This window comes from Lycium ferocissimum, chromosome 11, assembly GCF_029784015.1.
Source record: "Lycium ferocissimum isolate CSIRO_LF1 chromosome 11, AGI_CSIRO_Lferr_CH_V1, whole genome shotgun sequence".
Taxonomy (NCBI): domain Eukaryota; kingdom Viridiplantae; phylum Streptophyta; class Magnoliopsida; order Solanales; family Solanaceae; genus Lycium; species Lycium ferocissimum.
Window position 1 is genome coordinate 40,614,151 of NC_081352.1, and position 26,466 is coordinate 40,640,616.

Here is a 26,466-nt window from a genome sequence, read left to right on the forward strand (position 1 = left end):
AGTTAGGGACCATTTTAGACCTACTCCCATAGTTCAGGGACTATTTATGGCCTTTTCTCCACTTATTTCTGTACACGGCTTTTAACTTCTCTTTTTCGAACAAAATCAAAAAAATCAACACAACTTTCTTGACCAATACAAACTAGTACTTGTTAATCGAACAAAATCTCTTTTCATATTACTTGGTCAAATACCAAAAAAGAAAAAAAAAAGAAAAAATGTTTTCTTTTTCAAATTAAAAAAAATCTCGAAAGATAGGCCGAACATGGTACATATGAGCCCAATGGACAATAATCCGGCCCAGCCCGTCAAAATGCAATGCTCCCAACATTACCACCCGAATCCATAACCCGAACGTCAAGTATCATTTTGAAGTTTTCCGGTAGACTTGCTACCTACCGGCATCTCACTTTTGGGTCATTATTTATAGAACCCATTTAGCTCATTGTATCCAAAGGTACTTACTTTTTTCCAGCTATCTGTTATGGCTGTTTATTTACATCATTTTCATTAAGATTGTTGCTCATATATTTAGAAATGCACCGTAGAGACAACAAATTGATGAAATGGGATTCTATTAATACGCATTGAGTACCTTAAGATGTGTCTAATTTGAACAAACTTTGATACTTGCCAAATTTTGTTCTGCAGAAATTGGCTTCCTTTAAATGAATTTGCCTTGATTTCTAATGTGAAAAGTGAAAATTTGCGTGTGTTTATGTGCTGCACAAAATGTTTATTCCTATTAGTTTTGCGAGATGAAAAGTAAATTAATTTACTTGGTGTTTGAATTTGGCACTTCTTTTATGGATTGACTACTACATGTTTGAATTTGAACTTCTTTTATGTACTACTGAAAGTATTTTTATTATCGACAACTCTTATGTGTTTCGGACTAAAATTCATTTTCCTTCAAATTTTTAGATCAAAAGTGAATAAAACAAGTTCGGTATTGCTTCAAAAGGTAGCTTTTCAATTCCGTTTTAGGCTAAATCAGATTATTTCATGATTGTTACTGCTAATTGGATATCCGTCCACGGTTGTGACTTCATTCTTGTTACCTTCCCTCTCTTGTAATTGCTTGTTTTCTCCTCGCTTTGTAAAGACGGCCCATGGTTGTAAGGCTCTTTTCATTACTTGTTAATACATTCCTTCTTGTTCTCTCAAAATGCTTGGCGTCCTAAGCCAAAGTTCCTTGCTGTCAGTTCTTAAACCAATGTTTCTTGCTCGTGACTCCAGTTTACAAGTGATAGCTGACCGTCATTGTAGAAGTTAGAATTTCAAATCCTGGATCCCGGTAGCAGGTGATTCCTTCCTCCAATATTGGGTTGCTCAAAATTAGTAGTCCAGAAGTACGAAAATGGGATTCAAATAATCTTTACTTGTATTACATGTAACTAGCAATGCAAGTTCAATCACCATCTTATCCAAAATACAAGAAAATCCCAGCTTTTGAATTCACTACGTTGTTTCTTTCTCAATTATTAATGCTTTCAATTTTCGATTTTTTTAATTAATTTGGCACTGTTCCTTACTAATCAAAGAAAAAGAAAATTATTTGACCCTATTTCGTTCTGCTAAGCGAGTAGGCAAGGAAACTTATGCAATTGAGAAAAAAGAAAGCACCCCGCTTGTGGTTCACTTGGAGCAGCACCTTTTTTTTTTTTTTTTTTTTTTTTGAAAGACAAATTGTTGAATTTGGTATTGTAAGTGGTTTAGTAGGCGTTTGGCCATAGATTCCATTTTTTCACTTTATTTGGAATTTATGAAGTCGAAGTTGAAGATGGAGTTGTGTTTGGTTATACGTTTTGCAAAGGAGAGAAGAGACCATTTTATTTTGAAAATATGAAAATGGAGTTGGAAAAATAGGTTTGGAGCACTTTCCAAATTTGGAATACAACTTGAAGTTGGATTTTGAAATTTTATAATCAAACACTGATCTTTGAATAAAGTGAAAAATTATTCTGCAAAAAAGTTAATAATTTTCATGGCCAAACGGTGTCTTAATATAAAGGAAGATTGAGTCATAATTATCCCTGCTGCTGTTGCATTCTGATGTTTTCTTTCATGAAAATCTTTACATCCGTGCCAATAGATGATTTCATGTTTTGTATTTTCATTTTGCTTTTTTAAGAAATTATATGACTCACAAGCATTGACCAAGAGCTAGAGGTGTCCCTTTAGCGTACCTTAGAGTGATTAAGGGCATGTGTGATGGAGCCAAGACCCGGGTAAGGACAGTGGGAGGTGACTTGGAACCCTTCCCAGTCATGATGATGGGTCTGCATCAGGGATCTGCGCTTAGCCTGTTTCTATTTGCTTTGGCGATGGACGCTTTGACGCGTCACATTCAAGGGGAGGTGCCATGGTGCATGCTATTTACAGATGACATAGTTCTGATCGACGAGACGTGAAGCGGTGTTAATACGAAGCTGGAAGTGTGGAGACAGACCTTGGAATCCAAAGGTTTCAAGTTGAGTAGGACTAAGACAGAATACTTGGAGTGTAAGTTCAGTAGCGTGACTCGGGAAGCGGACGAGGACGCGAGGCTTGATACCTAAGTCATCTCAAAGAGAGGAAGTTTCAAGTACCTAGGGTCAGTTATCCAAGGTAATGGGGAGATTGACGAAGTTGTCACACATCGTATTGGAGCGGGATGGATGAAATGGAGGCTCGCTTCCGGCGTTTTGTGTGATAAAAAGGTACCATCAAGGCTGAAGGGCAAGTTTTACATGGTGGCTCGACCGACTATGTTGTATGGGGCGGAGTGTTGACCTGTTAAGAAAGCTCATGCCCAGAGGATGAAGATAGCAGAAATGAGGATGCTAAGGTGGATGTGTGGGCATACCAGGAGATATAAGATTAGAAATGAAGTGATTCGGGACAAGGTAGGAGTAGCCCCCGTGGAGGACAAAATGTGGGAAGGGAGGTTGAGATGGCTCGGACACGTGCGGAGGAGAGCCGCAGATGCTCCAGTGAGGAAGTGCAAGAGGTTGGCCGTGGTTGGGCTGAGAAGAGGGAGAGGTAAGCCTAAGAAGTCTTGGGGAGAGGTGATTAGGCTGGATATGGGGCAGCTTCAGCTTACCGAGGACATGACCCATGATGGGAGAGTGTGGAGATCGAGTATCAGGGTAGAGAGTTAGTAGGTTGCACATGAATTACTTTTCTGTACTAGGAGTAGTGGCATCTTTGTTTTGTGTGCTTATTATTAGATCCCTAGTATTATCTGATTGTTTCTTTCACACTGTCATCTTATTATTTTGTTGTTATTACTGCTTACTATTATTGTTTATTATTACTAATGCTTTTTCTTCTCTCCTTGAGCCGGGGTTCTATTGGAAACAACCTCTCTACCTGTCACAAGGTAGAGGTAAGGTCTGCGTACACTCCACCCTCCCCAGACCCACCTGTTGGGATTACACTGGGTCGTTGTTTTTGTTGTTGTTGTTGTTGTAAGCATTGACCAAGAATGGGACTGCTTTTATACAACGATTTTGTATTGCACTGTGGCATGTCCATCTATGAATTTGAACTGAAAAATGCTTACTGTACAAAATGCTTCTCTTTTTGTACTTCCAAAAGAAAGAGTTGATATCTGGAAAGGATTTGGCTGATAATTTTGTTCATAAATGATTCAGGTCGCAGGTCTTAACTCCTGGATTAGATGTGGAGTATCAAAGATAAATTATCAACAAGGTTAATGAATATTTGCGTAGCATCTCTTTGTAAAGCCAAACAATTGGAGAAAGCTGAAGCTGTAATAGTTGATGGCATAAGAATTGGAGTACAACCAGATGTGGTCACTTACAATACACTGATTACTGCATATTGCCGCTATATTGGCATTGATGCAGGTTATTCCATCCTTTATAGGATGAAAGAGGCTGGGATTAACCCTGATGTTATTACGTATAACTCTTTAATAGCTGGAGCTACCAGACATTGCTTGTTATCTCGATGTCTCGATCTGTTTGAAGAAATGCTTGAGATGAGTATTCTTCCTGATATTTGGAGTTACAACACATTAATGCATTGCTTCTTTAAATTGAATAAGCCAGATGAGGCGTACAGGGTTTTTCAGGATATTCTTTTGAAAGATATTTCTGTTCATCCAGCAACATACAACATATTAATTAATGGTCTTTGTATGAATGGGTATACAGAGAATGCCCTAATGTTATTTAGGAGTTTAAAACGTCATGGATTTATTCCCCAATTAGCAACTTACAACATTCTTATTCATCGGCTGTGCAAGTCAGGACGGGGAAAAGCTGCAAGAGAGTTTCTCAACGAGTTGATAGAATCAGGTTATATCCCGAATGCCATAACTTATACGACAGTAATGAAATGCTGCTTCAGATGTAGACAATTTGAAGAAGGCCTTAGGATCTTTGCAGAGATGAGAAGGAAAGGATATACATATGATGCATTTGCTTACTGTACAGTTGCAAGTATGTTACTTAAAACTGGGAAGATGAATGAGGCCAATGAGTACCTGGGCTATATAATTACAAATGGTTTTGACCTTGATATGGTGTCTTTTAATACCATTGTTAATCTATATTGTAAAGACGGTCAGCTGGATAATGCTTATAAGTTATTGTACGAGGCAGAAAAAAAAGGGTTGGAGTCTGACAAGTACACCCACGCTATCTTGATTGATGGCTTGTGCAGGACTGGTAATTTCAAAGGGGCCCAGCAACATTTGGACCAAATGAGCATGATGGGTTTTGATTCTAACTTAGTTGCATTGAATTCTTTTATCAATGGGTTGTGTAAAGCTGGTCACCTTGATCATGCTTTACGGATGTTTGAATCAATGGATGCCAAAGATTCTATAACTTACTCCACTATGGTGCATACTTTTTGCAAAGCCAGGAGATTTCGTGCAGCATCTAAGCTGCTACTATCGTGTATAAGAGGTGGCATGAGGATTCTTAAATCAGATAAACGTGGTGTTATTGATGGACTTCGTTGTTCTGGATTTTCACAAGAAGCAAGGAAGGTCCAGTCTAAAATTCGATTGGCTAAGATACTGCAAAATTAATTAAGGATGATGATCAACTTTGCCAGTGAAGTATTAGCCTTATTTAATTGGCTAAGGTTTTGAATTATGACGCTTTATGGAAGCTGAAAAACCTCAGGGATCATGCAACTGAGAATACAACCTACACTAACCAGCTTTAAGTCAAGTACTCGATCCTATTGTAAGAGGCAAACACAGTGACGTTGCTGTCAGGAGGTGTCAATCATATACCTTTCTTCACCCGAAGGATAATGCTGACATGCTGTTAAAACTGTGAAGAGTTATTATGTGGAAGTAAAGGCATGCTTATTACAGATGCTAAACAAGTAGGTGCACCAAAACTGTCAGTCATTTACATTTCCAAATAATCTCTGTCCACTTATTTTTTTGTTATGTTTAGTATTGAATTTCAAACTAGATAGTAGAGTACAATCAATTTAATTAAGGATGCTCTTTTCTGCAGCATGCCAGGCTCTGAATCTGAAATCATTAGGCTGTTGCATTTGGCTGAAGATAAATCAAAGGTGAGGATTGTACTCCTCTTTTTCCTTAATAGGTAGAAATGAAGTGTTCTTACATATTTGAGCCAGATTTCTTCTTTCTCCTAGTTGAAGTTTCTTTAGATGTGTTGATTATAACTCTGGGAACAAAGGTCAGTTAAGCTAGATAGTTAGTAGGGATCACTGTTACATGATCAATAGATGCATCCGGTGTTGGTGCTCTTTGTCCTCCCCACTCCTTTTTTTAGACCTTTTAAAAATAACAGCTTAAGCATCTCAAACCAAAAGTTAACTGCCTCCGTTCTATTTTACATGATGATATTTCATTGGCATGTAATTTAAGATATTAATTGACTTATATATCAAATGCGCTACTATAAAAGAAAATGTTAAAGTAACATTAAGAAGTTCGTTTGATGGAGAAAAAATCACCTCAAAGATTTTGAATAATGTAATGAATTTGAATACTTGAAAGTTGTGAAAGTAGTTTATTTATGGAATTGGCGTCAAACATATTGGAACGTCCCAAATCGAAAGTCTTAGATCTGAGTCTGAAAAAGTAGTTCATGGATAGCCCTTTGGAAGTCAAAAACTTATACTTTGACTTCCACATTTTCCTCCAACGGCGAATTTTTTGTTTATATTCTTTCCTTGGAATTCTACTTCCTTTTCTTTCTGTAGTTTTCAAGCTCAACATATTTGCAGTTGTGTTGGTTGTAAACAAGAATGAAATTTCATGCACTAGGAAATAGATCCTCATGTGGAGTAATTATTTAAAATGTACCTGAATTAATTACTACCTGCTTTTACCCTGTTTGTCTTAGGATTTGATGAGAGCTACGGTATAAATGAATATGCAAACTCAGCTACTAGAAATGGCCAGACTGACCACAACTATTGCCTGTTGTCGAATTTATTGATAATTGATGTTGTGGTATGCCTGTGATTATTTATGGATTTTAATGTGGTTGCACAATGGGTTACTACTTGAGGAGAAGCTTGCCTATTGAAGTTTGAAGTTGTAAGTTTCCTTCATCTTCATTTTCCGAATTGATTTTCAGAGCGGTTTCAGTCGTGAACTTTTTCCTTGCTCTCTATTTCGTTTTGACAGGAGATTGCACAATTTCAAAGATTTGGGACAAGTACGCCAGCTTCTAAAGCTTCTTTTGTCCAACGCCATGAACTAAAAGTGGTGAGTTGAATATCTGTTTTTACTCCCTCACTTAGTTAAACTTTCATTGGTAGGAAAAGAAGGAAATTTATTTCTCTCAAATTTTGTTCCTTTAATAGTTCTCCTTAACGCCTGAGATATTTGTAAATTTTCTTGGTAAGATAGCACTTTGCTATCTTGATTTGAGAAGCGTTTACACATTCTTGGAGCAAGGCAGTGCACAAGTTTAAGTTATAAATGATTTCCATCTCAGGAGAAGGAGATAGCATCAAAATACTGTTAAAGGAACAGGTGTATTTTTCGGTTTCTTTTATGTTGCATGTCCTTTCCAAGGCAATGACTTAGTAAAGTAGTACTGCATCAAAGCTTTTAAATCCACTTACTGTCAGAGCTGACTCTTACAAGGTAACTTTGTCCTTAAATCTGCAAGAATAATAAAATGTGAGATTGAAAATTCGAAGACACTAGGAAACCCCAAAGCGAAAAAAAAAGAAAAAGTAGTGGGTCGGGCCTAGGTTACATGGAACTTATTTTACTGGTTTTCCTGTTCTAATTGAAGGTGAGTGGAAGGCTTACGCTGATATGTCTTTTGAAATCGTAGTAGTACTTTTGGAACATTAAGGAATAAAAGCAGTAAACGCATTTCTATCTTCTTTGGCTAATTGCATCGCTCAAAAGTCAAAACTTGATATACCGTAGAAAGCTGTCTCTCGCATAACTAAATGTGTTATACCTTCCCTCTTTCAGTTACCTTTTACCTTCTTATGCTTTCTGTATGCTCTCAGACTTTTGGGCATTCTCTGGTAGTGTTGAGTATTAAAAAAAGGTTTTGGAAAAACACTTGTCATTGGTTCTTTATATGCCCCACATTTTAGGATTTTCAGTCATTTCAAAGTAGAAGTGGATTGCCAACTGTTAAACCAAAGGCTAAAACTTTAGTTGATCAGCTAATATCTCCATATATATTTTCTTTGTTTCCTTTACCTCCTTCCGCTGCCTTTTTCAATATATGGTTCAGGTTATGTCAAGCTGAATAGGCTTCTGAAGTTTTATACTCTTCCTCTCGTTGTCAATGTGAAATCATGGATCTTAGGTTCAACTATTCACTTCTTGTGATTCAATTCCTTCTATTGCCCTTCACTTGTCTTTGGATTTAATTGACCTTGAGTGGCTTTTCTTTTAATATATATGCTTGGACTAAGTTCTTAGTGTAAACTATAAACTGTCCTTGTTTGGTTCACAAGATGAGATGGGATGAGGAGACACAAGGATGACATATCTTCTCGTCCTTTCTTTAGTGGTGAGATGAGGGGGAATCAAGCTGATGTATCATCTCATATTGTCTTTGGATGCAGAATGATCATTAGGAAGTCATTCTAAGCCCAATATAAAGGATTATTGGTATTAATCATCGAGAAATTCATCAAGGATGACTTAGCAGAGATGCCTCATCCTATCAGCACACAAATCAAACATGCATTTTGAGGTGGCGATACATAAACTGAGAATGGGATCTTTTTTAGGTACCCTCTGTTAAAATGTGTTCCATTAATTCATAGTTAAATTATTTTGGTTGCTTATCATGCTTTTGCCATTTCTAACAGCACTGCTCTGAAGCCAAAGGAAACCGAAGAGCTGTTGACGTAGCAGATTACACAAGCAAAGAAAGGGCTAGTCTGATATCAAGAAATCAGTCTCCAGCCAGACCAAGAGTTGAACTTCACAGTCGAAACACTCAAGTTGCTTATAAGGCTGGCTCAACCAAACTTCTACAAATAGATCTTTTATTACAAAATCATATTACATTTCCTTTTTTTCTTTTTTCGAAAGAAAGAATAATAATCTCTCTTTTTATATATTAATCGTTTATGATATGGTTCTTATTGTTTTCCTGGTAGGTGTCATTGCTTTTAGATGCAAAAAGACATTCTATGTTAGCATTACAACTTCCATGATATACTGCTTATTTGTTTCCCTGGTTTAGCCTTAGCGTCATTACTTTTAGATGAAAAAAAGTTCATTCTCCCTGAACACCGCAAACGGTGCTCAATAACTTGTGCTTCTTTACCTTATTCTTTATGTATACATTATGCAATTCACATATGAATTGTTGTGGAAGGTGCATCAAATTGGCTGTGTTGCCTTGAGCTGTCAAATTTAATCAGAGTATATATCGATGATTGTGATATGAAAATGTTACGGTAACCAAGTACTAGAAAATGACCACATCATGAAAAATGTTTTCATGAGAAATGACTTCCGTCGCACCAAATACACCTGTGAATTATTTCCTTTGGTGTGGCGATAGGAGTATAGTTGGCTAATAGTTTTAGCCTAGTAGTACTGTTTTATGTATTACCCATGAACAGAGATATTTGAGTGTGTATTAAGGTAAATTAAGTCGGAAAAACCATGGGAGAGTAAAGGCAACGACAAAGCAAGCAAGAAGGAAATTACAGCAAGATTGTTGACATCTCCATCTACAATCATTGTGTGTAGCAGAGGAATTGGATATATATGAACTTCTTCTGGCCTCTATTGCCCTGTGGTTCCATTCTACCACCATTATTCTGTTTTGCGTCTCTGGTAATGTTCTTGTTTCCACATTTTTGGCTGTCTTCCCACATATTTCGCATGATCTGTAACATCACAAGATACTGCTCTTACATACGTAAACTCAAGTAGACTTTTAAATCTTATTTGTATTAAGTATAACTCAATTCTAAGGTTGGCTGTTTGAATTTTCACTATTGTTCATGTCAATCCATTTAAAATCTTATTTGTATTAAGTACCCTAAGAAATTGACCCTTTTTTCTGTTTCACTTAATCATTTTAAGTACCTAATTTCAATTTTTTTTTTTATAACTGTGGTGTTGGGATCAACTTTCACACCTTTTGACTAATTTCATGGGGTACTTGTTACCTCCCACCAGGTACGGAGTAATTTTGTCCATCAGGAGTTGGACAGATGAGAAGAAATCACCTAATATTTGTCTCTGCTAAGATTTGAACCTGAAACCTCATGATTCTCGACTCACTTCAATAACTACTAAGTTGATGCGAGTACCTAATTCTTTAATACTATACTTTCCTTTTAAGGAGTATTTATTTTTTATCATACGTTAAGAGAGAGCAAGTGAAAGCACTAGTTGGATAGATAGACTAGGTCATACTTCTTATAGGGGTGACACGTTGGCTATCGAATCAAAGTAGGGTTCCAAACCTCGCTTATATTGACACACCCCGATTGTTCCAGCATCAACCCCTCAAATATGGATTATTTTCTAACGGTATTATTTTATTCACGTCCATATAGGGCAGTTATCTGCTACAAACAGGTTAAGATACACCACATGTAAGTATAATAACTCTTTCAGTATGTGTAAGTTAAAATCCTTTAAAGCATTAATACTTCAACAAAAAACAAGAGGATAATACAATGTTACCTGTTGCCTCTCTGATTGAACCAGGCTTCAGCACAATGGCGATGACAAACACCAAGCTCAGCTTTACAATCACAACCCAGCTCCAACATTTCCATGGATTGATCCTCATTCAAATGACATATTCGGCATACTTTTTCTGTTCCCTGATTTTCGTCATCACTCTCTAATTTGTCATCAATATTTATTACAACTTCACTACCTTTCTCTGTTTTTTCTCCGCATTTAGTATCTAAATTGTTAGTCTCCTTAACTTCTTCGTGTGTTATCTCAGCTTCTTTAATTTCTGCAATCCCTGGATTCTTCTGTGTTTTTAAGTCTCCACTGGTTGCTGCAACATCCTGCATAATTTGCTAGAGACCCTCTTAGGATTAAGGGTTTGTTTAGTGAAAAATTCAAACTTTTGAGGGGAATAAAGGAAGGAAACACAGACATGGAAGAAGGAATAAAGAAATGAATGTAAAAAGCATATGTTCTTTACAAAATGACCTGAACATGCTTTGCTTCAAGTCGTCATTTAGTATGCAGGAAGCTTTATTTCAGTGTAGAGTTTGTTTAAATTATGGAAATATTTTTCTAAACTTTTAAGATTTGCTTATTATGGAAAATATTTTTTGTCAAAGCGGTTTTCGAAAAAAATACTCTTTGTTTTGAGAAGCATTCGACTAATCAATTCAAAAATATATTTATCAATATTAGAGCAACAATTCTTTAAAATAATTATTTTTCTTAAAGAAATGAACATTTTTTACTTCCCAGAAGTTTAGCCAAACTTATACAGTGAATTCGACGCAAAAGGTTTTTAAGGAAACTACTACTATGATTTTACATGGAAGAAGCAAGGAAGAACGTGGATAAAATTCACAAATAATCATTTTAAGCATTTTTTTTTTTTTTTTTCCAAAGATAGGATCGGAAAGTGTTTAGTAAATAGTATTTCTACAACAATGTTGAGTATACTTTGAGGGGAAGAAATCTAGGGAGGAAATTAGTTAAAAGGGGTCTTTACAAAAATGAATAGATGTATATGACTCTCATAACCTGTGTATACATGGGAGATTCTGACATAACACAGAGGTAATCCGCTATATTTTGTAGAGGGTCATTTAATCCATTAGGAGTTCATTTTAGTAAATATTACTTTTAATTTAAAAGAAAAAACGTGGTAGAAAGAAATATTAACCAAAGTTAACAACTAAGATACCAAAACCAACTTCAAGCCCCGTGTGAAAGAAGTAAGATATGATTCTTCTACACTTGTCTAGTGTCTGAATTCCAGTTAATTAAGTTTCTAGACAGTATAGATCCTTATTTCCACCCAATTTACCGAACAAGTGCATATTAGCTAAATGCAAGTCATTCTGTTGGATCCTTTTTATATGAGCTTTATGTGATGGAAACTATATACAATGGAAGCAATCAAGATCATCTTCCAAGTAACATAAATAATTAGTAAAATGTAGATACATTTTAAATAAATATAAAATCGATACATACCTTTTAAAACTAGAAGACACCCACAAAATTCAATTTTATTTCTTTCTGGGATTTTTCTATTGTGTAAAACTAAGTAATGACCGGAGTCAAAGTTATGAAGGCAATTTCTAATTCAATTCTTCTTTGTTTCCAACTCCTTTACTTATTAAAGTTCTAAGTCAATTCGGGTGCAATAGGAACCGCAATACAATAGATAAGGGTTAGTAGAATTCTTTCAATCTGATATTCCCTATCATAATAAACTATATTATCTCACTAAACATTAGTAATTGCACTTCTTATTAATTTTGAATTCCACATTAAACACTGATTTGACTTCCCACAGATTACAACTTACAAGTATCAATCAGTTATATTAATATTGACCGTTTATTTAATTAATCAATAATTTTTTTATACTTTCGCTTAACTTATTTCATGTGTCGGATATAAAAATCACCAGCAGAACATACATAATACAATTTATAAGTTTCTTTTAAAAGTATTATCAATATATAACCGAACTGAGTCATGAATTGTATTAATAAATTTTTACATAATATATTGTTATCATCCAATTTATTAGGTTAATTGAGTTAGCCATAATGAAGCTCAACTATTAATAAATTAAATCACAATCACAAACAATATACATTATTCAAAATAACTATATTCAAATTAAGAGTATAAAACAAATTCTTATCTCTAACTGATCTTGTTAAATATATTGATAATAATGTGCTAGCATAATAAATTGAAATTAGACCTTTTAATTAAAATAAATTATATTTAATCTTGTATTACAATCATATTGATGGTGTGTCAAACTTTTCCTTTATAAAGAAACACACCATTATACAAATGATCTATTTAGTGGCAAACTTTATTAAGTTAAATAATCAATTGTTCCATCATAAATATTATGATTAATAATGAATCTTTTGCTTCTCGAGTGGTGTCTAACAATGGCGTTTGGGCTGCGGACGTAAAGCCTGACCTTATATCTATTTCTGTTATTTTAGTTTCCCCCTAAGCATTCGTTGGTCTTAAAAGTTTAGCTAAGATATATTCAAATTCTTTCTTATAAGTCAGATAAACCTCTCTACAATTGAATCTGACACAATTATTTTTTTAATTATTTATAATTCGTTAAGAACAAAGGGCTATTTACTCCTCACGACCAAAATTTTATTAAGAGATTCAAAGTATAACGAAGTAAATTTATGAAGAAGTCAGGGGGATACAATAAATATAAAAATAATTTTAACTATATATGTATAGTGTAATTTTCTGGCGATTATTTAAATGAAACCTCGAGTCCCCTTTTAACTCCCTTGACCTCGACCTTTCGTGATAACAAGAGCTTTAGCTTTTCTTTCTTTTTTTCTTTTGTCTCTTTGAGATTTGATTCTGTCCCTTCAATTCCTTGTTGAGATAGTGCCAACTGATTCGGAGTAATATTTTACTAATGTATCTACCATTTGGGGGTGATAATCGTAAATTCCAAAAAGAAGAATCCATCGTGTATTTATCAAACGTACGCTTATTAAGTTTATCAAGAAAATTTTGACTCCTTTTGAAATGAAAAAGAAATTATTATCTTCAAAATATTAGCCTAACATGGTTGGAAAGAAAATAGCCTTACATGCAATAAATTACAGTAAGAGTTATTCTAGCAGCAATTTCAGTTAGTTTTATCCTATCCATGTTCTACTATATGCTGCCGCTATTTTATTTTGAGATAACTTTTTTCGTTTCAAACACTTTTAAATGCATAAATTCTTCTTCATATGATTTTAATGTAATCTTAACATTGATATTATTATTATTTTTCCAGAAGAGAAAAAGATTAATGTCTACATTCATTTTAATGGTAAAATAATTTAATCTCCATATTTGAAAATTAGTCACTAATATAGTAAGTATTATTGTCCCTACTCCAAAATTCACAAATAAAAACTTTTCAACCCCCTATAATTATAAAATAGGCATTATTTTAAGAATTTAATCTTACAAGTAAAACTTAAATTTAAGGGCCTTTAACAGTTCGACAAAGATAATCACATCTGTTATAAAATTTAACATACATTAATTATATTTAACACATATATATAGTTGGGAGTAAATACGAGAAGCAGTAGAGATAAATGTTGGCAGATTAGTATCATTAATGCATCCATGTGTTTTGACTCATTTGCCCCTAAACAAAGCAACAACATGAGCTATTTTAGTGTTTAATGACAAGGTTACGCTTCTCAAGGGAAAAGGCCGTTAGTTACACATTGACGGCTCGCTCAGTCTTCTATATAAAGTCCAATCAGCTCTATCTTCGACAAACACGCCATTGATTATTTCTCTAAATCCTCTCACCGAGCCATGGCTATCCGAGCCGCTATTTCCGGTCGTAACCTCAAGCTTAGCTCGGCGTTAGGAGCGAGATCGTTGTCGTCGTGGTGGAGGAATGTTGAGCCGGCTCCTAAAGATCCTATCCTGGGCGTTACTGAAGCTTTTCTAGCCGATCCGAGTCCTGATAAAGTCAATGTTGGCGTTGTAAGTCTTACTTAGCTCCCTTCCTTTGCTGATTTTGTCTCTGTCTATAGGTTGAAAGTTTGTGTAAGAATAGTCATCTGTTATCTCATATAGTCGATCTCAAATATTTTCAATTTATTGGGATTGACATGTACTCTCCCTCCAAATTTACGCACACTCTTTAAATTAATAAACCCCAATTTTCCCTGAAACTTCCTATCTAGTATAAAATGGGAATGGGACGGAGGGAGTAGTAGTAATTCGTATGTCTTATACTTTTTCAGCTTGAGCTATTTAAGCAAAAATGAATGAACTTTTTTTTTTTTTAATTATATTTATTTATTTATTTTAATTAGTGTGTTGTTGTGATTGGTAAAGGGAGCTTACAGGGACGACAATGGAAAACCGGTGGTACTGGAGTGTGTCAGAGAAGCAGAGAGGAGGATAGCTGGCAGTCACAACATGTGAGTCATTTCTCTATGTTTGTCCTTCCTCGCTGGAAAACATTACTGTGTTTAAGTTTTTTGCTATTTTATACATTTATTAAGATAGGTGCATTTAATTTAATTCTTAGAAGAATACAAACTTGCAACAGTTGCCGACTAATCTAGGATTTAAAGGGGTAGTATATACAAATTTATACTACCCCTACGTGTCAATTTAAGTGTTTTATTTTTCTTCTTGGTCTGTTCCAAAAAGAATGTCTCTTTGTATATTTAGTAAGTTGACAATTCAAACATCCTACCTGACAAAACCATAAGATTCAAAGGACTTTATAATACATTATGCACATCTTTAATTTAAGACACAAGATCGAAAAATCTCTTTTTATTTTGCATAATGTTTTGACTTTTTAAAAGATATTATTAAATTATTTGTATAAACTAGTAGGAGTATATAATTGGAGTATGAGAACATGGGTGCAGGTGCACCACTAATTGTATAATCTGCTTCTAAACAAATGGTGGTGTCATGTGACTGTGAGAGTGTATCTGTGAGTGCATATTTGTGTATATAAAGCATCTTCTTTTAAGTCTCTACAGAAATAGTGGCCCCATATTTTCCACTAACCAGTTTGATTCTTGAGGTTTATATTCTCATTTTTATGGCTATATGGATGGTGGAGATGGATCCCTCCACTAATTCTATCTTCTGCTTTTGTATAACCTTTCTTCCAAGATGAATTATTAATATCAAATTTACCTTTGCACAATTTAATGGCGTTTTATTTTGAAAAGTTCTGCTCTTTAAGTCCCATTTCCACAGTATTACAGAGTTTGACTAGACACAGGGTACATTATTATTTGACTTGTGTATTTTATTCACTGTGGTAAAAGAATAATTAAAATAACAAGTGAAAAAGTTTTTTTTCCTTTTTGAAAGGAAAAAAGTATCACATCGACGTTTATTTTAAAATTTACATGAATTGAGTTCTTAAATTTTGTGATACTGTCTGTATGTATAGTAGTAATATTATTAGCAGAGTCTGTCAAACATTTTGTAATGTACCAAACTAGACAGTACTACTTTAACTTCTCTATGTCAAAGTTTTGATTTTGTCTTTAGAAATCTATTGGATTTGTTTAACACAGAGAGTTATGAAAGTACTTGATGTGGAAACATGACAATGAAGTTGAAAATTTAAGAATGAAAATGTTTTCAGTATTGCAAAAGAAGGCCAGGATTGTTACTTAAAAGAAAAAACCTGATAACATGTCGATATTTTAGCTTAATAACATGCTCACATTGACAATTCATCATTTACCAGGGAATATCTTCCTATGGGAGGTAGTGCCAACATGATCCAGGACTCGCTGAAGTTAGCCTATGGGGAGAACTCAGACTTGATAAAAGATAAACGCATCGCTGCAATTCAAGCATTGTCTGGGACTGGTGCATGCCGAATTTTTGCAGATTTCCAAAAGCGCTTTTGTCCTGATTCACAGATTTATATTCCTGTTCCTACATGGTCTAAGTAAGTACATCTTGCTGCATCATTGTAACTTCTTGATTGATCTTCCTCAATTTTTTGCACAGTAAAAATGAGTATGAAATTGCCATCAAAATTTCCTAATTTCATGTCATTTACTAATATGAGATTCTTGGCAGTCATCATAACATTTGGAGAGATGCTCATGTCACTCAGAGAACATATCATTATTATCATCCTGAAACAAAGGGTTTGGACTTTGCTGCTATGATGGATGATATAAAGGTATGAAAGCACACAGTTGTGATGTTTTCCTTGATGATTGGTTCCCCTGTTTCATTGCTCCCTCAGATTGCCATTATATGTTCTATCCTGACCTAATACAATTTCCTTATACATAGAATGCCCCAAAAGGATCATTTTTTCTGCTTCATGCTTGTGCTCATAATCCCACTGGGGTGGATCCGACAGAGGAGCAATGGAAGGAGATCTCGTACCAGTTCAAGGTAATGACTTGTATATTTTCTCCCCTTTTATTTGTCATAAGTCTCATATTGAATTTATTACACTGGTTCCAGGTGAAGGGACATTTTGCTTTCTTTGACATGGCCTATCAAGGATTTGCTACTGGGAATCCAGAGAAGGATGCTAAGGCTATCAGGATATTTCTTGAGGATGGTCATCCCATAGGATGTGCCCAATCATATGCAAAAAATATGGGCCTATATGGCCAGAGAGTTGGTTGCCTAAGGTAAAATACTACTCCCAAGATCATATATTATTTGGCCTAGTTAAAATCTGGAGAGTCAAACTAACTTTTTAAAAATCATAGTTGGGTCTATCTTTTAAAATTATCTTCTATTTCCAAAATTAGCAATACTACTTCTTCATGTAGTTTCTAGATCTGTCTTTTTCTCTTTCGAATAACCAAAACTTTAAACTTTTTCTTATACTTCATCATTTATACTCACTAATTAATTATACCATTAATCATATTTGTCATAACTCTGACATACCACATAAAAGTCCATATAATAAAATCTCGTACTTATCCCTATATTGCCCCTGTACAAGTCTCTTACGACAAAAAGGTCTCCTTTCAAACACGGGATCTGATATCAATGTAACAACAACTAAATTCTAATTCAAACTAGTTGGTATCACATATATGGATCTGATGCTTCCATTGTGTATGTGGTGGCCTGAAGCAGAAAATTTTGTTCTATGCATCAAGCTTGTTACACATTTAAAGAATATCGGAGAAATTTTTGGATTATTTGATAAATTTCATTTGTTGTTAATACACAACACAAAGTTAAAAGACTTCTAATGCTTTTGCTGTGATGCCTCAATTCACTGCAGTGTGGTCTGTGAGGATGATAAACAAGCAGTGGCAGTGAAAAGTCAGTTGCAGCAACTTGCCAGGCCCATGTACAGCAATCCACCTGTTCATGGTGCTCTCGTTGTTTCTACCATCCTTGGTGATCCAAACTTGAAAAACCTATGGCTTGGGGAAGTGAAGGTAAAAATCTTGTTAAACCTCATATTTCTCCAAGGCCAAGTTGTTTGGTGTTGTGTGGCTACTCTTTAGCTTTCTACCAATTTCGGAGCATCATATGTTAAACGTGAAAGTTTGACTAAGAGTTCTTTTTCCAGGGCATGGCTGATCGCATCATCGGGATGAGAACTGCTTTAAGAGAAAACCTTGAGAAGTTGGGTTCACCTCTATCCTGGGAGCACATAACCAAACAGGTATTGAAATCAATGACTTCTATCATTTTCTATTCTTGCATATATGTAAACTATAAGAAAATTACTATGGTTCACCTACTGCCCCATTAACGTTCAATACTGCCTACAGATTGGCATGTTCTGCTATAGTGGGATGACACCCGAACAAGTTGACCGATTGACAAAAGAGTATCACATCTACATGACTCGTAATGGTCGTATCAGGTATAGTTAGTTATATTCAGTCACCAATTTCTGCTTAATGCTCCTGTGTTCTTATAGAAATTACATCTGATTGTGTTTCCACTGTTTTTTTTATGATTCTTGTATGTGCAGTATGGCAGGAGTTACTACTGGAAATGTTGGTTACTTGGCAAACGCTATTCATGAGGTTACTAAATCTGCTTAAGGTCTAATATGATGGATTCAATTCGAATAACCAGCTAGAGGAGGCTGTGGAAACAACATTTTGTGAATTTCTTTTCTGATATTGGAAAAGTAAATTGAGATAACAACATTGTTGTAATAGCTAAGTTAAAATAATCGCACTGACAGAGGGACAGAGAGTTATGATTCTGTGAGAATTTTGAGGTGTAGACTTAGTCATTAGCAACGAACGTTGAGGCGGCGAAGTTTATATACTATTGTTTGAAGGAACTCCTATTTTTCACATACAACGTATTTACATGATATTTATGCCTTGGAAGTATATTTGCCGTTATATAAAATTAATTAATTCAGGAATTTTAACAAAGAAAATTATTAAACCATTGGATATTACGATATTGTGATTTCCAACTAGTTGGAAGGTTTTCTAATGTGGACACCAGAGCCTTATCGAGATTTTAGTTTGCTCGAAGAAGATGTATTTGGGTCAAAATCTCTTACGACTTCGTTAGCTACTACTCTTCCTGCATACTTGATGGTTTATTACTTTATATATATGCATGTACATATAACAATTGTTATATTTAAAAACATGTAAAAATGCCAAGTTTTGAAAAATTTATAGACCATAGGATTACCAAATAAAAGATTAAAATAACTAACCTAATTAACACACACTTCTACCAGGGAGATCTTTTTGATGGCTAGCTTTACCGGACAAAGATTAAACGCAAACTAGACCGAACTAAATAAGATTTAATCTCGTCAAGTGGGCTTATTCTGTTTACCAAGTTAGCTTATTAGCGCCTAACTTTTACTGGACAATGATTACACAAATTAGACTGAACTAAAATGTGTATCAATATCATACCAAACATTACAAAAATAAGATTGAATAAAATTACTTAAAAGATTTCCAAAAAGATGAAGGTTTTTCAATTGTGGACAACAGTAATTTCTGACTACTTCCTCATTTGCTGATTTTCCTATTTTTTTCCAATTAAAGATAACGTAATAATATTTTGAAAATTCCTGACATCTTTGACTCCTCAAGAGCGTAACCAGACTAAAAGTTTGGGAGCAAGTTATTTTTCCTTTATAGAATTATTCAAAACGTACATTTTTCTTCTTTATGACCTTTGGTTCCCTGCTAATTTTGCTCTAATAATACACATCTACCTACAATGTTTAATTGTCAAGTTGGTACTTTCAAAACTGCATTTAACCATCATTAGTATAAGAGAAACAATCAAATATACTTCAAAGGCAAAAAACAAACCAAAGGTTGCAGAGGAATAGCATATATGCCTTACATTCAAGAAACAAAAAAACAGAGCTAGAAACAACTGCATATAAATACAACTACAACCAAAAGCTAAAGTCCTAGTGCACCAGTAGGTCTCTCAAGGAAATCTGCTTAACTAGACATTACAATATTTATCATTTTATACTCCTATCTAAAATCTTCTTATCAAAAACAATGTACAGAAGAGGCAACAGGTTGCTACTATTAGCTAAGATGACATAGGTAGGCAGGATCACTTCCTTGTAAGCCAAACAGCGACTATACGCATACAACTTTTACGTGCGTATATAGCCGCTGGTTACGCCAAAATGCATGGTTACATTAATCCACAAGGACTCCCTATATTTTCTGATACACCAACTCTATATTACATTAGTACAATTACGTTGCAGCGGGCAAGGGAAAATTCAAACCAATTTGCCTCCACACATGCTCAGGGATCAGCTTGTTGACCAAATCAGGTGAAGCTCCAGTTAACTGCAAGAAACACGAATAACATAAACACAACTTTCATGATCTTCAATATCTTGCAAGAAGGGAAAAGTTTTGACTCTTGAATCAATTTATAAAAGGATCCTCTTAATCGCAAAGAAAGAAAGGTTCAATACCCCAGTCCACTAGTAATAATGAGAATGTATATCCAATGCAATGGGGACCTCTGTTATTGGTCAATATATTTCTGCTAAGTATAGGGAAATAGAAGCTTTTAATAAGTGATAACTTTCTAAAACCCATCAATTATTTGAGATGAATTCTCATGACAAACAATCACTAAAACCAGTTTCATTAAATGATTCCGCAATAATTGGCAACACTATTAATATGATAGCTAGATCCATGCACGTGTAGACAATCTTTAGGTCTCGTGTTTTGAAGTGGCGGAAGGACAAAAGAATACGTGAGTGACTGTTATTGAGAGGATAAGACAACGGATTATCAAAAGTAAAGGAAGAAACAAGATATGCGACAAGATGATGATGCACTTATAAGTACAAGAAAAAAAAAGGACAACACGCAGAAGTCATGAGCTAATATGTAACGCATCATTTTTCTGTATTATTCGCTTTGAAAATCCTTTTTCACGAAAGGATTTACTTTAGTATTTTGTTTCTTGTATTTATCACTTCGAATGAGAACAACATGTGCCGCTCCACCGCTAATCCAACCTCCTTCCCTTTTCATTTATAACAAACATCTAAATAATGGAGAAGGAAAAAATTGCTCTAAGTAATGAAATAAATCTTTACATGGTTGCATAGAACTTCATAATCATAAACGCAGCTAGTAAGTCAACAATTCTTCAAAAACTCAAAAGGTAACTTTCTAGATAATAGTTACGAAGAAATATAATATTAGTAAAGAGAAGATTTCAAAAAATTTACCTCTTGTTTAAAGTTGAAAAGAGGTGGAAATGGACGTCCATTTGGGAGACGGGCATTGGGCTCACGAAGTTCATCAAAGAATTGATGTGCACATGCCTCTAGCTGCAAGGAGTAAAAGCGGGTGAATAGACTGATACAACAAATGGTTTGTAGATGAAACAACAATACTTTCAAGAATATCACTTCTAAAATGAGATAACTCACCGCAGTACAGCGAAGACTTGGTGAATATTGGAGAAGCCGTGAGGCAAGATCAATTGCTTCAGGAGGCATTCTTTTATGGAATACCTGAAACAACGGAAATCTTTTGGCTCTCTTTCAACTAAACCTGATCTTAGGGGTAGTTAACGTAAAAATATTTCAACAAGAGAATGATCTAGTGCAGAATAACTATCAAAATACAATAATAACACATAATACCTTGTGCCAAGGATGAGCTTTTATCTGTGGGAATCTGAAATCCGTGTAGTTTGGGTTCATACATCGAATTTCTTCCCGAGTAGGAGTACCAAGGACCTGTGACAAGGATTCTCATTAGCAAAAAGAGAACCATGTAAGTGTGTTGTCTGAGATTACTAGGATGTCCAAATAAAGTACAAAGACGCACCTTGATTATCTCTACAAGTTGGTCTACTGCATTTTCGCCAGGAAAGAGTGGCTGTCATAGTTTATGATTGATGAAAGCTCAATTAAGTAACAAACTTCTATCAAGTAATAGATGATAAACTATCCACTTGAAAACAAAGATAAATAACACAAACCTGCCCCAGAAGAAGCTCAGCAAGCACGCAGCCTGCTGACCAAATATCAATTGATGTTGTATATTCTGTGGCACCAAATATGAGTTCTGGGGCTCTATAGTAGCGAGAGCAAATGTATGAAATATTTGCTTCACCATTCACCTGTGCATCATAAAGTTCGTTAGTATCAAAATGCATCTCATGAAATGCTTCCGTTTCTGTTATGCGCAAAACAATTCTCCTGGCGAAAAGAGACGCAAAAAGAATAAAAAAACATGGATGAATGTATTGCAGTTTTCGACCTGAGAAATCTGAAATGCTAGAGCTAGTTTGCTCTCACTCCCACAGTTAAAGAGTAAAAATACATCCACACTGTGCATGTCAAAACCTAATTGTATTCGCAAAAAACTTCTCTTTAATTGCAAACAAGAGTCGTAGGAACCTGACAGTCAAGTGTCAAAAGTATCAGATGTCTAAAAACTGAAGGTCCAAACAGTATCCTGCTCACGAACTTCTCTAGCACAACACTCGAGGATGGCCTCCAGTAGAAGAACTGAATATTCATAACTCACAAGGGACCTGAACTATGGTTGGCGTCAACAAACTTAAAGCGCAAAAGATAATGGTTCAGAAAATAAAAGCAGACAAAGGCAGAGGCGGATGTTGTAAGCTGAGACCTTCTACAGAACCTCAAATAATCTAGAGATATATTCACTTCGAAGTTATTTATTTCTCAAGGTTGTTTCCATATATCCAGGTTATTCTCTTTCAGTTTCATCTCTAGGGCAACTATAAAGTAGTCATGAGATTCTGCATCCTTCGGGTGTTAATTCTCCACCCACCAACCAATATTATCTCAAAATATAAAGAACTAAATCTTGCTCCGAAATGTCTTCAGACAGTGCCTTAATCAGCGCCCATTCATGCAAATCTAGCATATAAAACTCGGAGTACATGAAAAATAGCCTAATAACATGAAACTAAGCATACTCAACGAAACCTTCACAGCACAAGACCCAACAAAGATTGGAAGACACATTAACAACATTGAAGGTGGCAACTTTTTAACTGCAAATTGCAGCACTTACAAGGACACATTAATAATGAAAGAACAAACCTACCAGGACTTTTGCACTTCCAAAGTCACACAGCTTGACTTGATGGGTCAGAGGATCAACCTTCAAATGACATACAATTTAGATTTAGGTCAATGTTATCATACAATAGGAATGAAGTGGACTCTTGTTCACATACCAAAAGATTTTGAGGTTTCACATCTCTATGGCAAATCCTTGGAACATTATGAATGTAAGCCAGCCCCCTGAATATCTGACAATAACAACTTATCAGAATCACATAATATCCAGTTGCAGAAGAGGCATAAAAAGAAAGGAGAGATGTAAACCTGATACATGTAAAGTTTGACATATATGAGTGGCATCCTTTGATTTGAATTGCTATAGTGCTTTAAAACCTTGTATAAACTTTCAGGGACATAATCCATGACCAAATTAAGAAAAAGCTCATCTCTACTTGTTGTGGAAAAGAAGCAGTGCTTTAGAGTAATGACATTTGGGTGATCCATCAAGCGCATCAGCTGTAGTTCACGATTTTTATACCGTTTGTCCTGCAAAACCTTCTTGATGGCTACATTCTCTCCAGTTTCCAAGCATTTTGCCTAGAGACAACAACGTTAGGTCATTTCTATGTACAAGAGGACTGATGCAAATTTACAATCAAGTCAGCTCACAAACCTGAAACACTATTCCAAATGATCCTGTACCGACAACTCGCTCTGCCATATAACTAATGGTCTGCAGAAAAGTAATATGAACAAAGGTTAAATATTTCTAAAAATAGCTTGTTTAGCGAAGGAGAATGCAGAAACAATCACATGATTCTCTCACTTAATTATCACGAGCTTTGACACCAAAGATTAGGATCATCTTAAGTATGTTCATAGATTAGAACTAAGATATTACAAAACATTGAATCTCAAAAAGAATAAGAACCAAAGAAACTGATGTATCTCAGGTACACACCCTTTTTGGTTCTCCATTCTTGCCTCCAATTGTGGTGGAGATTATGTGACCAGTCACCGCACCATTACCCTCAACAACAGCTGACATTTCCTACAAAGAAAACCAAGCAAGGTCAAACTGAAACGCCAAAAGAACTCCAACTCATTTAGAAAATACTAAGAAGCTGTAGTTACCATAAACTGTGAGACGACCTTACAGATTGTTCAACAGAAATAGAAAAGCAGCTAATGGCAAATATATATATATATATATATAGGCTTTAAGAAAGCATCACATGCTAGAGGCTTGTAATGTAACTAAGACAAATACACTATTTAAGGAGAATCAGCCATCACAATTCACATGAAGCAAACACTAATAAAAACTTGAAGCACAATTTACCTAAATATGAAGAAAAGCAGCTAAAAAGCTTTTTTAGAAAGAGGGACTTGCAAGCTACCTAATCAACCCAAGAAAACATCCCATGTAATCCCAAACACACAAAGTAGATAAAAGGGTAAATAAGTCACTAAAACAAAAAAAGAAAGAAAAAAAAAAAACTCATGGATCTAACCTTAAATATGCACTTCATACCAACAGCAAGAAAACTAATACTGTAATTATTTTTCAGGTAAATCAAACCAAAAACCCTGAAGCATAAGCTACTCAAATGTACAATTTTTAACATGTTAAAGAGCTAAAAGAAAAATATCTAAAAGGAAAACAAAAAAACAAAAAACACTTTTGATGTCTCTCTCATTTTGCTTCAGAAATACAATATTTTCACCAAGAATTATTTTCAATGTAAATCAAACCAAAAACCTGAAGCACAAGCCACTCAAAAGTACATTTTTTTAACATGTTAACAGCTAAAAGAAAAATGTAAGATGGAAAAATAAAACTAAAAACACTGGTCCTTATGCTGGCCGTATGACAACTCCTGAAGCTTAAAACGATGAATATACGCTGATATACAGCAGATATACTGTTGATATACGGATTGTATATGTGCTCTCTCATTTTGTTTGGGAAATACAATATTTTCACCAACAAGATCAAGACCAGCTGAAGAAACACCTCATTGAAGCAACAAACTCAAAAAAAAAAAAGGAAAATAAAACTAGAAACACTGGGCCTTATACTGGCCGTATGTCAACTCCTGATGCTTAAAACGATGGATATACAGCACATATACGGTTGATATACGGATCGTATATTGTGTTCTCTCATTTTTCTTTGGAAATCAACTGAGCAAGAAGACTATTTACTTGTAAATCAAACAAAAAGCTTGAAGCAGAATCTACTCAAGAGTAAAATTTTTTAAGAGCTAATAAAAATGTCCAAAAGAAAACAAAACTAAAACATTCTGTGCTCTCTCATTTTTCTTCGAAAATACAATATTATTTTCTCCAACAATCTCAATTCCAGCTGAAGAAACACCTCATTGAAGCAACAAAAAAATTCGCCGGAAAATACTCCGGCGAACTTTCCGATGACCGGAGAACAAAGGAGATCGAGCTAAGATCGAAACACAGAAGAAAGAGAGTGTGAGTCTCTAACATTAAAGTAGTAGTAGTAGTACCTTTTCGGATTCCGGTGGTGCGCCGGCGGCGGTGTTTCTTAAGGCTGTGGCTCCGCCTTGGTCCGGCGGATGATTTTCGGGGGGCTGAGGACCCAGTGGTAAAGAGGCCATGTGATATGCTCTTTCTTCTTCTTCTTGTTCCAATGCTGCTTGGCTTTGCTACCACACTTGTTTCCTTTACTAATAGAGAGTAAGTAATAATTTGCTTTATTTTCCCCCAGCCTTAACCCCCCACTACGATTTCTCTCTCTCTCTCTCTCGATATTTGTGTTAGTTAAATGGAAAATTTCTTAAATAGCTAGAGTTTATTTACGGTGTAATTACGAAACATAGCTATACTTTGTGTATTTTTAAAATATAGCTACAGTTACTGTATCAGATAGAAAGTTGTGTCAAGTGTGTATCAGCTATATCAGCGAAAGAGTCGTATCAAGCGATACTATCTCTATCAATGTGAAATTGGGCGAAAGAATTGTATCAGCATTGATAGCTACGTTTTGTACACAGTAACTACGTTTTGTATTTTTTTTTTTTTAAAACAATAGTTACTTTTCGTAAATACAATTTAAAAGCTTGCCATATTGCCTAACCACATTAAGTCTTGAGAAAGTGATTTCCCCAAAATAACACATTAAACTCTTGTCTTTTACATTAAAAGTAATTATATTTAATGAAATTTATTAATCTTTCAAATTGTGACTATTTTTTAATATATAATAGTTTTGCTTTGGTAAAAATAATGGGTGAAAAGATTATTTTTTTTATTTTGAATAAATTGATATGGACTAACTGTGAGCTTGCTTATATTGTCGAATTCGTATCCGAATAGAGAAGGAGAGATTACAATAGGCTGATGATCATCATAAAGCTAATCAATTCACGATGATTCTTGTGATACAAATAAATTATGGCCCTAGTTTAAATTTGCATTATGAGGTATAAGAGATTTTAAATTCAACAATTTTTTAAAATGAGTCATATTCGTTTATAATTTGTTTAATGAACTCATTGAATCTTACACTTACCATTATAAAGTTTTCATTAAGGTTCCATAACTATATACATATTTGTTCTATTTTATAGCAATTTTATTATGACAATCGGTATAAACAAATCAATTTATCTTTGTCAATTCTTGTAATACATATTGATATACTATAGGTTTCATGTCCAGATCGACAATCAACATACAGCTAATCAATTCACGATAAATGTTCACACATAAATTCATACGGACTCAA

The 26,466-nt window shown here is 34.7% G+C and overlaps 4 protein-coding genes across 14 annotated transcripts; 2 read left to right on the forward strand and 2 right to left on the reverse strand.

Annotated features, from left to right (window-relative positions):
- Positions 1–282: 282 nt before the first annotated feature.
- Positions 283–8,588, forward strand: LOC132036160 (putative pentatricopeptide repeat-containing protein At4g17915). Of its 10 annotated transcripts, none has more exons than XM_059426417.1 (8): positions 283–457; positions 1,206–1,304; positions 3,639–5,352; positions 5,490–5,550; positions 6,351–6,547; positions 6,638–6,718; positions 8,053–8,220; positions 8,302–8,588. In XM_059426417.1, the coding sequence occupies exon 3, from the start codon at positions 3,665–3,667 to the stop codon at positions 5,045–5,047; it is 1,383 nt and encodes a 460-aa protein (XP_059282400.1). In that variant the 5' UTR covers positions 283–457; positions 1,206–1,304; positions 3,639–3,664; the 3' UTR covers positions 5,048–5,352; positions 5,490–5,550; positions 6,351–6,547; positions 6,638–6,718; positions 8,053–8,220; positions 8,302–8,588. The 10 variants fall into 10 exon arrangements, with proteins under 10 accessions (XP_059282400.1, XP_059282402.1, XP_059282399.1 ...); XM_059426419.1 differs by having other exon boundaries at positions 1,240–1,304; XM_059426416.1 differs by lacking the exon at positions 1,206–1,304.
- Positions 8,533–10,699, reverse strand: LOC132036162 (uncharacterized). The gene is made up of 2 exons (XM_059426425.1): positions 10,145–10,699; positions 8,533–9,336 (listed from the first exon to the last, which is right to left on the reverse strand). Exons 1-2 carry the CDS (start codon positions 10,486–10,488, stop codon positions 9,084–9,086), a joined length of 597 nt encoding a protein of 198 aa, XP_059282408.1. The 5' UTR covers positions 10,489–10,699; the 3' UTR covers positions 8,533–9,083.
- Positions 10,700–13,895: 3,196 nt separating this feature from the next.
- LOC132036289 (aspartate aminotransferase, mitochondrial) lies at positions 13,896–18,497 on the forward strand. Its single transcript, XM_059426592.1, has 10 exons — positions 13,896–14,167; positions 14,525–14,610; positions 15,915–16,121; positions 16,256–16,361; positions 16,478–16,582; positions 16,655–16,827; positions 17,439–17,598; positions 17,733–17,828; positions 17,938–18,032; positions 18,144–18,497. Exons 1-10 carry the CDS (start codon positions 13,994–13,996, stop codon positions 18,214–18,216), a joined length of 1,275 nt encoding a protein of 424 aa, XP_059282575.1. The 5' UTR covers positions 13,896–13,993; the 3' UTR covers positions 18,217–18,497.
- Positions 18,498–19,431: 934 nt separating this feature from the next.
- Positions 19,432–25,454, reverse strand: LOC132035967 (shaggy-related protein kinase eta-like). Of its 2 annotated transcripts, XM_059426151.1 has the most exons (13): positions 25,285–25,454; positions 25,226–25,248; positions 23,665–23,754; positions 23,377–23,436; positions 23,028–23,300; positions 22,877–22,951; positions 22,744–22,800; positions 21,644–21,784; positions 21,490–21,540; positions 21,303–21,398; positions 21,087–21,170; positions 20,883–20,984; positions 19,432–19,977 (listed from the first exon to the last, which is right to left on the reverse strand). In XM_059426151.1, exons 1-13 carry the CDS (start codon positions 25,334–25,336, stop codon positions 19,882–19,884), a joined length of 1,200 nt encoding a protein of 399 aa, XP_059282134.1. In that variant the 5' UTR covers positions 25,337–25,454; the 3' UTR covers positions 19,432–19,881. The 2 variants fall into 2 exon arrangements, with proteins under 2 accessions (XP_059282134.1, XP_059282133.1); XM_059426150.1 differs by having other exon boundaries at positions 25,226–25,454.
- Positions 25,455–26,466: the final 1,012 nt, after the last annotated feature.